The following is a 14,731-nucleotide window of genomic DNA, read 5'->3' as shown; positions in this document are numbered from 1 at the left end:
GCCGGATCGCTAGGCAAAGCAACCAACGAGACGCGACCAAGCAGGCTGTCAGCCAGTCCCCTGAGTAGCCTAGAAGGTTTATGAGTTGGCGAGGAGAAAAAGGTGAAGTGTTTGTTTTGGCTTGGGAGGAGGGAGTTGCGGCCCAAGGCATTCACGGAGCCTTTGGTCATCTCTCATGTTGTTTCTCAGGCCACCCCCATGCATTGATTCATTGGCCTTTCACTTATCCCCCCCCTTACGACTCGACAGGAATCCCTTTATGTACCTAATTTACCCGGTCAAGCTATCTAATAGTGCTATTTATATAATTAGTTGACATTTAAATTTTGCAGTTAACACTCGACGGTTGGTCATTAGATCCGGTCTTTTGATATGTGTGATATAGTGTATATAGTATATGGTATCGCGAAACGGACAAAAAGAGGTACAAGAACAAAACAAGAAGAGGGGTTGAGAATAAAATCCGGAACCCCTTAGCCCGCAAAACCAGTCCTTTTCACCTGAAATCCTCTTTGACTATATGGTCCCAAACAAAACAAGCAGGTCGTGGTAGAAGACGGGAGAGACGGGGGTGGGTAGCGGAACGCGGAAAGTACAAAGAAAGAGACGAGGATGCAAACAAAGAAGTAACGCACAATTCAAAAACGCCCGTACCATCATGGGAGCAAGTAGAAAAGGCAAAGCAGAGGAATCCTTTACGCATCCCCGCCAGGTGCGCCGGCTCCGGAACCACCAAAGAAATATCCCTCGAGGATATCGTAGTTGGGATTTTCGCTCCAATCATGCTGGAAGTCCATGGCCATGCCGAATCCAAGGTCAATACCCACGTTTTGACCGAGGGTAGGCATGCCTGCAAGATTATACTCGGCATTAGGGTCTTGCCCCATAGTCTGGTTCTCAGGATCGCCGGACGCAAAGTCCAAAAAGTCCAAGCTAACGCCTTGCTGATTCTCCATTTCTGTGTGTGGTAGACCATGGGGTCCACCGGCCGAATGAGCAACGCTGCCTGGAGAGCCACTCTGTGGTGGGGAGTTGCCATAGTAGAACTGGGGATGGGCCTGGGCTTGGGCTTGTGGGGATGTTTGACCTTCGTATTTCATAAAGTACTCCATGGATGGAGTGCGTTGCGCGAATGGTCGCGTTAGACCGGGTGCAATAGCCTCTGCAGTCTCTGGTCGAACAGCGTAGTTGGTACCTAGGGGCCTGCTGTCGGTTCGAGACCTGTCGGCCAGAGGTGTGTTGGTGTCACTGAACAGATCGGCCAAATTCATGTCGAACTTGGGCACCGGTCGTGCTGTCCGAGATTGATTCGAGCGTCGGCCCTGCCCTCCCTGGTGTCTCTGGTTCATTGCCTGGCGCCGGCCTGAATACAGATTACCTGCACCGTGGGCAGCCGCTTGGATTCGGGACATATCAACCTGTGATCCAAAGCCAGTGGTTGACAGGCACATTTGGACGGTAGCCTTGCTCATACGCTCAAAGGCATCCCGGCAATTCTCGGCGGGGGGACACTTGTGCATCAAGTCACCGAGAACAGAGGTCGCTGCAAGCACAGTAAAATCAACCTCGTCAAGTGTCTAGGGGAAGAAGGGTCGTTAGCATCAAGCAAGGCATGAAAGCGGAGCAATACATACTAATCGACTGCGAACCAACGGCGAATGCCAGATAGCATATAGGAAGGATATTCCTAGATATCAAAATCAGCAACTAGATCAAATAAGCCGGAATTAAGACCAAAAGTTCATACCAGCCATGAAGATATGATGCGTAGCAAGATAAGTGTAGTTCACCAATCGCACACGGTGCAACTGTCGATAGATTCGAATGACTTTCTGACCCGCCTCTGCAACATTCAAGTAGACATGGTCCTCATCATCGCCCTCCTCAGGATTGGAGAAAGACGGACTAGACACGTCATCCGCGGGTGTCAGCTCTGAAGCCAACTCTGCAGGCACCGTCAAACTCTGTTGATACAACAAAATAATCGCCTGCCAGTAATTCAGCTCCAAAAGCTCAATAGAAAAGCGTACACCCGTATCAGGACGCGTTGGCGCAGACTCATTCCACTCCACCAAGCGACGATGTACATCATGACGCCATGAACGGAATGAATCGAAGCCTTGGAGGAAAGGTGATGTTAGTTCGGCGTGGGGAAGAATCGTAGCACTTTCAGATGCTCGCCTGCGAACAGCACGGGCCTGTTGATATTGAAGGACGTCGTGAATTTCGGATTGGAGAAGGCGTAATTTGAAGTAGTGGAAAGCGACGTGCTTGTACGTTGGAGCTCCGTCGGGAGGCGTCACGAGGCCGGATTTGGTGATGTACTTGTCATCCATCATGGATGGGAATTCCGTGCTGATAGCCTGATCGCTGATGCCGAATGGTCGACCAACGCACGTGGCTACCAGACGGTCGAAGCTGTATGTACACCACCACAAACGGCGCCGTAGATCACGCACCCATTCGCGCCGGCCTCGCTCACGGGCATCGATGCGGGGCTGGACTTGGTTTCCGTCTTTAGTGGTCAACCCAACGCCATCTTCATAATGAAGTCCGAGGTCAACAGCCAAGCGCATTGCAACACCGACAATATACCACAAACCAGGGGCAACCGGACGAAGCAAGGCAAAGCTGGCCAGCAGAAGCACTGCCTGAAGCTCTTCCAAGCCACCAAAACCTTCGCTAGATGATGAGCCAAGGAAAGATTCCAGATGAACGATTGCAGAGGCATGGTACTCCTCGGGCTGATACTGGTGATTCGACAATCGTAACCTCTTCGTCGTTGATGAAGCTCGGTCACGGCCTGCGTGGTCCTCTTCATCCGAACCCTGAGGCTTGTCCTCAAAAATGATACCTGCACCAATGGCAAACACGATGTTGAGGACATATAGGGCGCGAGGAGAACGATTTTTCTCTTCCAAGAGGTATGTGCGGTCGAGAAGTTCCATGAAATCTCCACGATGGAGGATGGGCATTTGAGGGTTTGCGTGTTCAAAGTAAAGGTCCACCAGACGCTCAGCAAGCTCGCGATCTGGGAAAGCAGCGCGTTTCATCATCGGCCTCGTTTGGAGTCCGAAGAATGAGTCGCGCATGCTACCTCCAGCAGGACCAGCAGCCGTCTGCGGCAGACGCTCACTGGGACGGATCGGAGCACGCTCGGGCACATTTCCTGGGAGCGAACTTCGTACCGCAGCAAAGACAACTCGGGCAAATGAGATACCCGAAGTTGAGCCGAGATATCGAGGATCAGAGGTTCCCTGCACGGAAACCATACCAATATTTGACACCAGATTATGCAGTCGCCAGTTGTCCTCGTTTGCAGCATCGCGATTCCCGTCCGTATCTCGGCCTTGATCTCCATCTGCTCTCTGAACCGATCCTTCAGCCTCCTCCTTGATCGCCGAGCCCTTCCATGACTTATCTGCACCCTCGGTACCTGGGCCATCGGCGGCAGAACCAGTTTGCGCCGTATCGCCTTCGGTCTCCGTCTTGACGGCTTCCTCTTCGTCGAAAGCAACGGCTTTTTTGAACTCAATATTGTGCTCTGCTAGTTGCTTCTCCAGATAGGCGACCCGAGTCTCTAGAAAATATACATAGCTACGCGGGATCTCCCGCTTCGTGATAGGGTCGTATCCGACGCAGCGAACTCCAGCTTTTTCACAAGACTGGCATCGCGGAAGCCGCTGGTCGCAACGGTTCTTGCGCAGCCGGCAGCGATTACAGGCCGAGACATTTCGGAAGGATGAGGAAGAAGCAGTCGAAGCCACGGTGGCGGTCGAATGTGTGGTTGAGAGGGCGGGTGATGTGGAGGGGACGGCGGCTGAGGTAGAGGGGTTATCTCGCGAGGCGTTCGCAGGATCGGATTGAGTGGGTGGCGTCTCGCTGGATGGATGAGGTCTCTTCTTGCCCGAAGAGACGGGCGAGGGCGGGGAGGGGAGGTTAGGCATGGTGAAGAGCGAGGGGCGAAGGCCGCAGACCTGCGATCATCTCTTGACGGTGGAGTTCTGCGGAGACGGCGGTCGGGAACAGCGGCTGGACTCCCCGGGTTAGATCAGCATTCATGATCCCAAGTCCAGGAACGGGCGATGCAGGTTCGGCTCAGCGTAAAGCGGCGGTTCTTGCGAAGCGAAACGAAAGAAAAAGAGGCGGCCCGCACTCGACAAAAGTGGACGGCGAGCCAAACCTGCTCTCCGCGGCGCAAGTGCACGCGACGGAGGGAGATTAATCTCCGAGGTAGGGAATGAGGTTCGCTGGATAGCGTGAGAGGAGCGCAATCCCAAAAAGCAAATGGCCGCCGTCTTTGAGCGAAGTGCAAGGGCAACGCGTAGCTGCAGAATGAGGAGAGAGAGGAGAGAAGTTGCGTCGCATGGCTACGACGATAGGGCTCTGGTGGAGTTCGGACCAATGACCATTCCCAGTCACGGAGAAATTTAAGTTGCCCTCGGGAATGGAGCACTCGGCACTTTCGGTACCCCAGATTTTTAGGGCGGTTGGGAACTAACTGGGGCAGGTCACAGCGAGGGGGAGATCTGTAAGAATGGGGGAGGGATTTCGGCTTCTGGAGTCAAGTGTCAGCGCCGGTCTCGATATGTCCATTGGCCCTACATGAATGCCGCAGCGCTTGATAGAATGTATCCGACTGTCGAGTCGTGCCAAGTGGATCTCCCCGGGAATCGTCTGCTGCCATTGGCGGAGCGGCAGAGTAGTGGCCATTGGGGTTGGATAGGGTCACAATGAGTCTGTAGGGGAGATCTTTGAAAGAGTTGCGAAAAGGATGGTGGGACGAGTTACGGAGGTATATACTGTAGCCTACACTCCAGTCATATGATCGGACTCGACTTGTCTGATGCAGACAAGGTAGCAATGAGGGATATACTGAGTGGATATTCTTCTTGGCTTGCAGTCCAAACTGAAACTGGCCCCTGAGTCTTCAGCGTTAGGCGCTAGTGTGGGCCCTGAAGAAGGATGTTTTACACTTGAGTCTAAGGAAAGTCTAAGCAGTAAAGTTGTGCAGAGCAATGAGGTTAAACCGTGTATTGTGCCAAAAGTCCGTGACGGGAAAATCTATCGAGGATCCGCAATGGTTGTTTCTTGACAAGAGGCAAATGTAGAAACAGGCAAAGAATCGCAGACGCAAAATCACAGAGAACCTCCCAGATGCATGAGTATCATCATAATATAATCCCGTTTCAATGCTCCCAAAGACAGAAGGAAAAACAAAAGAAAACATCGTCTCATGACGATGGAAGAAAGAAAACCAAACCCGAAGAAAGTAAACCCAAGGTTTATGCTTTTTCTGTCGCATATGCATCCACTCTATGTCAGTTGCGCCATTCCCTGATCTTGATGAAGCGAGAAGAAAAAGGTAACCAAAGCACACGCGAAAAGACAGAAATGTTTAAAAAAGAAACGAGAATCATGGGGCAAATAAGAAAGGTATCATGGCTAGAAATGAAGAGAAGAAAAAGAAAAGCCCTCCGTAGAAAAAAAAAAGTGGGAGCGCAGAAGAACGTTTTGTGGTGATGGATGTCCTTCCCAGAAGGACAGAGTGAAGAGGACAAGGGTGTGTTCGTGGGGTGGCATACACCGGTCTCAACTTCTTAGAGGCGAGGAGTAGAAGACAAGTCGGTCTCCGGGGGAGTAGAGAAATCGTGGATCGGGTTCAAGCTCAAGGTGGAAACGTCGAATTCCTGATCAAGGCTGGAGCGCAAAGAGAGCAGGCGTTGCTCTTCCTGGGAAATAGAATCTCTGCCAGCATAGGAATCATTCGACATGGTTTCATGTTTGAGCTCCGCCTCGCTGACATCGGAGTCCTGATCCTTGAAGCGCTCAGGCTCGGGCGACTCCTCCATCCAGAAACTTTGGATGGCACCAACAACGCAGACTAGTCCGCAGGCCCACCATGCCAGCACGGAGTAACCGCTCAGCAGACCCCTTGAGTGCAGTAGTCCCGTCACCGTCGGCCCAAAGGCACGACTGAGACTAGCGGTAGAGGCAGCAGCGCCGTTGATGGAACCGAGGACCTTTGACGTGGGAGCAGCGTTGGCCAGCAAGATGGCGATAGCGGGGAAGGCGATCACGTGGAAGGTAATCTTGCTGATCAGGGCGACGTAGACGGCGGGCATCTGGAGTTTAGCGGGGAGTAGGATGAGATAGGGCACGGCCAGGTAGAGCGGCGGCCATGCCAGCAGGACGAAGCGGAACGTGCGCAAGGTGCCAAAGTGCTTGACGACGAATGGGAAGAGCCAGAGTTGAGCGATCATGGAATAAACTCCTTGGACGGCCAACATGAAGCCGATAGTCTTCGTTGGCAGACCAAGACCACCGGTAAACTTGAGGGGCAGGACGATCGCATCGTCGGACTTGGGCGTACTGAGGAAGACCGGCATCAGCTGATCGAAGGACACGCTGTGACTGTTGGGAGATTAATGTCAGCAATTATGCAGGGCTGCAGGAGGGGAGCAAGAGTGTGGCATGCAGATGGGAGGTCATTGGGGCCAACTCACTAGGCGAGAATGCCGTAAGCAACGATGGTGAAGATGACTTGTCGAGTGAACGCCTTGGGCGCGGCCGGTTTCTGTCCCTCGACGTCGACGTCGCACTCTGTTGCTCCCACGCTCACGGTCACGGGGCGCAGGCAGGGCGATGATTCGGCACTTTCGTATTCGGGCGGGACATCGCCATACACAAAGTACTTGGTCTCCTCCACCCCCACGTCGGAATCGTCGGGGAGCTGCACACGCGAGCCACAGCACAGGCTGATCAACCAGTGGCCCAACTCACGGCCGGGATCTCTTCGGTGCTTCTTTTCGGGGTGCGTCTCCTCCAAAAACAGGAATCCGACCACAATCCCGCACACAAGCACGACAATGCACACCAGGTTGGGCAGCAGGAACGGGAACCGGTCGAAGAGCGTGTTACGCGAGAACAGCCACGGGTAGTTGTCGCAGGGTTGGGCCAATGCACCGCCCATAGCCGGCCCAATGATCGAGCCCAGGCACCACACGAACGGCATGATCGAGTATGCTCGGGGCTGGTGCTCCTTGACCGTCACAATCTCCGCCACCGTCGTTTGAAGCACTCCGATATTCCCGTTCAACAGTCCACCCAGGGCTCGCGCAATCATCGCCGTCGCCAGGTTGGGCGCAAATCCAAAGGCGACCATGCTAATAGCCGTGCCAATGAGACCCATGACGAGCACCGGCTTGCGGCCGATCCGGTCACTCATCCGGCCCCAGAACATGCCAGCGGAGAATTCAGCAAAGGTGAAGGACGAGGTGATCATGCCGGCGTAAAACGCAATTTTTTGATCATTGTCCGTTACATGGAACGATTCCACCATGTGATACACATAGGGAAAAATCGACATGAAAGCAATGGGCTCGCAAATTCGAACAAGTGCTGTAAGGAGATGGTCAGTTTTCTGGATTTGGCAGGCTGCGACTGTTTTCTTCCAACAGAGCATTCAATTGTATAGCTCTTGGGCCCATTTGATCACACCTCTTTCTTCATCATTTCTTCAAACAACAGCCGCATAGTTCGCAATGCACAACAAAAGTACCACACTTACCTAAGACGAATAATTGCCGAATGGGAAATGCAGACCAATCCTCGGCCGCGCGATTGCGCTGTCGTCGGCCTTGCAAACAAGCTGGTCGTTGAAACATGTTGTGTGATGTATCGAAATCACCCCGAGGGCGGGAAGCCAAGAAAAAGAAAAGATGTATATGAACAATACAAAGTCAGGGAGCAGAAAATGGACTCCCCGCTTTCAACCTTCCGAGAGAATAGTTCGTGAGGGTGGGGGAAAAAGTACCAAAGAGCGGTGCTTTTGATTTCCCCCTAAAAGAGGCGAAATTACCCCAGGTTAATGCGTCAGGGCTCGAAAGGGAGCGAGGAATGTAATTCGGTGTGGAGACTGATGATATCGGAGCAAGGAGCGGGCGTGGTGGTTTTAGGGCTTCAGCATTGCTCCCCCTGCGGTTGGGTAATTTCTATCGTGAATCCGATCAGGCGGTAGATCCTCGGGACCCAGCAATTGAAAAAGAGTATGAGACTCGCTGCAAGGGAGTTTTGACACAGATCGGTGAGAAAGGGAGAACCACCGTAGGATAAGGAGAGCGCGAGGGGAGAGTGTCGGAGATTTTGGTTTCAAGTCGATCCCCAAAAAGATTGGAAATCAATTGAAAAAAAAAGTGTCGTAAAACCGGACTTTGGAGTATTCTTGAATGTAGAATAGACAAAGTTCAATGGGAAGACGGAGAGTCAAAAGGGCGGTAGGAAGAATGGGGAAGGGATCTATGAAGAATCTCGGCGGATTGATGAAAGGAGTAGAGTTGCAACTTGAGTTTCAAGAAGCAAAGACAATGAGCAAGAAGGAGAGAAAGGGAGTCATTCCATGGAGCCGGAGGGGAAAGGGGAGAACTATTATATGAAAAAGCGCGGGTGTCGTGGAAGTGGATAGCTCCATCTATAGAAGACCGATGTGATCAGGCGCCAAAAGGGAACCGAACATCAACCGTTCAGCATCACCGCTTGGGAATTTCGGTTACAGCTGTACAAGAAGCCGCAGGATGCAGATTGGAGCAAGCAAACATCACAGTTGGATCAGGACAAGACGGAAAAAGCGAGTGGGTCCAGGTGGGATTTTGGGGGGGGAAGAAAAATATTTTTTTTTTTATTATTTCTATAATTTTTTGGGTTTTATTTTCTGTTCTGCTTCCTAGAAGCTCTGTGTAATAATTTGACTTGCAATAATAATCGAAGGGCGGATCGGGACCATCCGACTGGGGAGAGAGGAGCCGTCTAGCCACTTAGAAGAAAATGATATGTCCCATATTTCATAGAGGGGGCGAGCAGAATTAAGCAGGGCCCGAAAAAAAATTTAAAATTAAAACTAACGGATAATTTAAAACTCAACAGACAAGAAAATAAAAAACAAGAAATCGAGGTTAATGAGCCTGAAAGGGAAAGAAAGAAGATGGGAGGCGAAAAAAATAACATTGGAAAATACACACTCCGTAGGGGTCATGGAAAAGACAAGGGAAAATAGTATACTAGAGACCCGATAGATGGGTCGGTCAGAGATTGTAATCGCAGTGGGGGATAGTAGTTAGGGAAAGACAACGCTAAACTAGACTTCGTCATCGTTGAGACTGTGACTGAATCATAGTCACAATATAATTAAAATAATAAATACAATCATAATCATCATCATCATTAGACGAAAGAAATCAAAACCTCTCAACCCTAGAGCCAATCATCAATACCGAATGACGAGTCCTCCGTCCGGGAGGGATTGCTGGTAAAGAACCCGATTGTCACGATTTCCATTCCTGCCCAGAGATCAAAAGGTCAATCAGATCAATCAGATCAGATCATTGGCCTCCGAGAAGGGGGCAGGGCCAGGTTTTTCCTTTAACCCCCGGTTCCCATTTTGGACAAAATCCTCCTTCTAGTTGATTTCCCTTTCTTCGTAGGGCCCCTTCGATCCGCGATGTAGCTCTCTTATTCGACGGATCCATTTTCACTCCCCAGATACAGGAGGGTTATAAAATACATCACTAACGTTTAATAGTCAGTGAATTTATGGTCTCAGAAAAAGAAACCAAAAAAAGGTTGATACCTACCGGATTCTGGCTAGTCTCTTACGTCCGTACTTTCTTCCCGCCCAACCCGACTCAAGCTAAACCTACCGAGTGTATGGAGTCATACGGCTAGTACTTGTTTATAATACTGTACCTGCCGTGATGGATCATCGATCATGGATCATAGACCGGTAGACCCGCGGCCCTGACCCCCGGGCCCCGGGGAACAGCAGGAGGCGACTCCTTAGTGTGCCCCTCTCTTCCCCCTTGAGCCCTAGAGCCTAGAGCATAAGGACGGGGGGGCAAGACCGGCTCACTAAAGTCGCGCTAAGAGGATTCTCCCCCCTCTCCGTATGGCGTAAGGCAAGGATGATCGGCTTACCTTACACTCCGTCTTTTTTGACTCCCGGAGCTTTGGATTTTTTTTAGCGCGCTTTTAGTGAGATGATAGATCTCAACTGCCCATTCCATTCTTTAGGAACTAGATAAATCATTAAAATTTGTTTTAGTTTATTTAATCTATTCATGCCAGATGCGCCTCTCCGAGACTTGGCTTAACTTGAAAAAGTAGACCATGAAAGGTGATAACCAGGGCCCCGGGGAGAGCCACCCGAAAGACTACTGTACAGTAGTCCATCGGGACAAAAATGAGCCACATTGATTCTTTTGCATGCTTTTGAAGATTCCCTATCACTTGTGAGGCACATTCTGTATCGCTTTCGCGGTAAATGGAACTATAGACGCATGGCACTAAACGCTAGCGTCATCGATTCAATTAGATCTCTCCAAGCTGTCACGGAATTATCGGATTGCCTCGATTGCCTTTGGAGTAATGCTCCGCTAGCCACGAAGCCCTTCGGACCCGATGCACCTACGGATGGGAGATAAATGAACTCTATTATCCCGTCTTGTCGGGTATGAAGGATCGCCTTCCCCGGCGTTGACGATGGCCACCCCCAGCTGAGACTGGGGGGCGCGACGCGTTAAAGAGGAATGGAAGGGGGGCCAAGTGGAGCCAGATGGGAGGAGTGACAGGGGGGGCAAGGCACCCTCTTGTTTCCTTCTCGATGCAATCCGAAGACGTAAACCGTTGAACGATACAATAGCAACCGCGTGTTTCGCATTGATTTGACCTACTAATGAATTAGGCGGAGAGCTGAGAGCTGCTGTACGATACAGAAGTATACACTTCAGATACACTTCAAGGCAACGCGTGGGTAATGCGCATCGCTCCCCAAAGCCTCAAAAGACGTACAGAGTACAGCACATTCAAGGGAGGCGCCCAATCGTGATTGTCGCCAACATTCCAAGGCGCTGTCGATGTGCACTTTGATCGGGTTTTTCGGATTTGTCGGGTCTGCCACACCCCTTTAGACCGTTGTGGCCCTGCCTATCATCCAGATGTTTGGGACCATTGGACCGTCGTCATAGGTTCAACGCCGCAGAATCGCACAGTGTATCCAAAGCTCTGGGTCGGTTAGCATGCCTGATGACTCCAGACAATGCGAATGGATCGCTTTGGATGGATGGATCATAATGAGCGAAAAAGGAAGATAGCTATGTATGGTGTTAGTTATCTATCGCTTGAAGCCTTTCGTATCGAGTTCAGACTTGATATTCACATCATCGTCTAACTAGAAGCCGTATAATGATGCCATTGCAGAGTAAACCCAAAATTTCAGGTCCGATTTTCATCTCAGCCTTCTTAGCCTCTCATGTCTGAATATCAGGGCTGGTCATGGACAACGGAAAAAGAGGGTACTATTGACTCTTTGCAAGTCTCAACTGTGGAGCCCAACGGGTTGTTATGTAAACGGGGGGTTGACGATCATCCTGTCAACAGTTGGGGGAAGTTACATACGAAGAACAAATTATTCAATAATACGGAGTGATATAGGGGCGGCCACCGTCTGTCGCAATTACAGTAGGGCCACCCCACTCTCACGGCATAGATATTATTTTTGGCGCGGCTGTCCTTCTCGAAAACTCCAGCCTTGAGCTTCGAGTCCATCATCAGCTGATCTTGTCACAAAATTCACCGACACTCCGGCACCTCAACCTGGGACCCGCTCTAAAGGGTGGGGATAGATAGGGCGATCGCTTCAGAAGGCCCCCTGTTCCAGCGTGCCCCGCGACAGAGGCGGCAAAAACAAGATTTTAGGAAAGAAAAAAAGAAAACGGGGGCAAAAAAAGAAATGGGATCAGAATCTAAATTCAGGATCTAAAATCTAAAATCTAAACTGGAAATGTTTTGCAACATTTGATTTCGGAATACGCCACGGGGTCGATCATGATTCCTCTACTGGATAAACAAGATAGCTCCGATAGAAATTGGCAGGCGATCTGGACAGTAGGCAGTTCGATCAGGCTGAAGAAGGAACATTCTTTACACGGCGAGGGCTTGCATATAGAAATATCGAATTTGACACGAACATCGAATCTATCGAAAAGTCGGTAAAGTGCCGACCCAGCAGAAAGGGCCAACGCAGCGGCGACCCAAGGGGCTGGAAAACTTTCCTGCAAGTGGGACCATTATTGTATCACACGGCCTTATACTACTCCTTCCGTACAGGAACGTTACAGATGGTTATGTACGAAACGCCCGTGTTTCCAGATTGTATGACGAGGCAGAAAGGTGGACTGTGCTAGTTTCACAAACTCCGGACGGTTGAAGGCGACCTTGTAATTATTCAATATTAATTATTTAATATATTTTCCTCGGCCACGCGAGCCCAAAGGCGGGGCATTAAGAAAAGCCGGTGAGACCCTCCGAGGAATGGGGTCCTTCTTCCCTGAGGAGTCGACGTCATTGTACTTGGGCAACAATCTCCAGAGCCCTGAGCCTCTTGAACTACGACTACGGCATCCTATAGGAGCATGAAATGGAGGTGAAATGGGGGGTAGTAGGGAGAGGAGAGGGCTGTGCTCTGCACAATGAGCGGGGGCCACTACTGCATGAAGCGAAAGCTACGATGGACGTGACGATTTTGAGGATGGGGAGATGTCGCCGAGGTTGACACCCTGAAAGGATGCAAGACTCACCGTGTGCAATATTGACTGGCGATGGAAGGACTCGGTCAGCAAGTTTTTCGAATGATCGGCCACGAGTCCTTGTCCGGATGGACGAATAGTTTATCGCCAGTAGTCGCCGCGAGTCACCGAGCAAACAGATGATAAACTCCGTGCCACATCGAGGCACTATCCACGTCGACTTGATTAGAGTGTGTCATGGTAGCCCCCATGATCGAGAAGACGAATCAACATCTCGCTAGTAAAGAGGGGCAGTGCAGACGACGCTCATAACAAATCCTTCTATGCAAGCAATGCATAGAAGACGCCATGCGTTCCAACCCAGCGAACAAAATCATGAAGCAAGAGCAGGGATCTCTTCTTCGAGGGTTTGCACGAAATGAAGCGGATTCCGAATGACAGCTCGGCGAGGACAATCCGAGGCGGGTTGATTGGAACGAGCCACGTCGCAAATGTAGCGGTGACGGCGAACGGAGAACAAAAGTGGACAAGACGTTCAAGGCTTCATGATTCCAAACAAAGCAGGGCCCTGCCTGTCACGCGACTTCGGGGAACCCGTGATATCCACTCGGACTGTTCGGAAGGGCTGAGGCTAAGGCTTAGACTTTGATTTTAGGCTTCGGGCCTCGGGCTCGATGGGAAAACAAAGATGGCCTAACGGGCGGTTGCGGATGGAATTTCTCCTGTTTTGGAAGCAACAAAGAAGATATCCCCCAGGGGACATGGGATTGGCTTTCTTGTGCATCAGTCAGTCAGAAGGGTAAACAGGGTTGACTGGGTTTAGGGCGATCCAAATGGGCTGAGCTTGATTTCTAGCCTTGCAGTATGGCCAATCATCCATGCTGGGGTAGGGGAACAATCCCAGTCCTCGTCTCTATTTCCTCTTACATCTGCCAGTGGTTAACCAGTCAGAGATCGAGAGGAAGCAGTTGGCGTAACGAGGTTGACAGCGGTGAGGTGCTTGGCTGCAGTTGGACGGTTCCTTCATTGTGGTGATGCCCCCCACTTTCTAATAATTTGTATACTCAAATCACGAATTTCATATAGATTCTCCATATAATCAAAAATGAGTAGAATAGTATGGGGCATCTATGACTCCAGAACCCCTTCGTCTCCCCGACATCCCCGACAAAAGCTCTAGACAACAAAGTTATCGATTGCCCAACACCCCCACTATCCCGCTATTTACTGTACGTCTGCACCGCCGGTAGCCGGGAGGGGGTTTGTCTATACTCATCTTGCCTATTGCAAATCAGACTGACGCTGCATATGTAGCCCATATCAATATTCCGACCTCGTCTTCCAAGAGACAACTTAAAAGACGGTGAGTACTTGGCCAGGTCAACGACACAGTAGTAGCGCGGGTGCTGGGCGCGTTACGCAAAGCATCGGATCATCTGACCTTCGATCTTCATCCTGCATCTCTCATCATCCTCGATCCTCCTCCCTCCAAAAACAGATACACGAAAATGCAAGCGCATATACAAAAATGTTGCCTGCAGAGCCCTGAAACTTGACCTTGACCCGGGTAACGCGGCCCGCCTTGTTGGAGAAATAATGCCCTCTCGTCGAGATCCCAACGGCGTATGTACCTGCCTGGCTACTGATGCCTGTATAGATGTACATCGCTTTACGGGCCAACTAACCGACTTGCGACAGTCGAATCGGGTATATTCACCAACCTTGTCCGTGCTCACGACATCGTGTTCTACTTTCCCGGCTGCACAATTTGTCTTCACGATTTACATTCCTCGTCTGGACACTGCTTCCTTTTCCCTTCATTCCGCTGCAAGCCCCTCTATCTGCATGACCCTAACCTCGTTTACACCCCCAACTTAGCCTTACCCTTCGGAGGAAATACGGAAATGCAAGACAAAGAAGGGGGGGAAAAGGGAGTCAAAAGGGATAAACCCTGCAGCTCCCCGTCCTCGGGTTACCCTTTCCGCGAACAACAAATGAATTTCATTTAGATCATTTAGATCATTTCATGATTCCCGCCACAAGTCGCAGCCACAAGCAAAATATCTGGTGGCGGACTATCGTGGCGATCGATCGTACCGGAATACTTTTCAGCTGCTCTCCAGTGGCTGGCTGGAAGGGTGGTGGATAATGGC

The 14,731-nt window shown here is 50.8% G+C and overlaps 2 protein-coding genes across 2 annotated transcripts; both read right to left on the bottom strand.

Annotated features, from left to right (window-relative positions):
* Nucleotides 1-695: 695 nt before the first annotated feature.
* N7496_011664 (Zn(II)2Cys6 transcription factor) lies at nucleotides 696-3,947 on the bottom strand (the record flags this gene model as incomplete). The annotated part of the gene is made up of 3 exons (XM_056704577.1): nucleotides 696-1,577; nucleotides 1,635-1,687; nucleotides 1,748-3,947. 3 exons carry the CDS (start codon nucleotides 3,945-3,947, stop codon nucleotides 696-698), a joined length of 3,135 nt encoding a protein of 1,044 aa, XP_056550537.1.
* Nucleotides 3,948-5,600: 1,653 nt separating this feature from the next.
* Nucleotides 5,601-7,667, bottom strand: N7496_011663 (MFS transporter; the record flags this gene model as incomplete). The annotated part of the gene is made up of 3 exons (XM_056704576.1): nucleotides 5,601-6,414; nucleotides 6,507-7,401; nucleotides 7,571-7,667. 3 exons carry the CDS (start codon nucleotides 7,665-7,667, stop codon nucleotides 5,601-5,603), a joined length of 1,806 nt encoding a protein of 601 aa, XP_056550536.1.
* Nucleotides 7,668-14,731: the final 7,064 nt, after the last annotated feature.

Source organism: Penicillium cataractarum (genome assembly GCF_028827025.1).
Source record: "Penicillium cataractarum strain IBT 29864 chromosome Unknown utg000009l, whole genome shotgun sequence".
Classification (NCBI taxonomy): domain Eukaryota; kingdom Fungi; phylum Ascomycota; class Eurotiomycetes; order Eurotiales; family Aspergillaceae; genus Penicillium; species Penicillium cataractarum.
The sequence above is the reverse complement of the archived record's forward strand: the minus strand, read 5'-3'. Positions and strand labels throughout refer to the sequence as shown.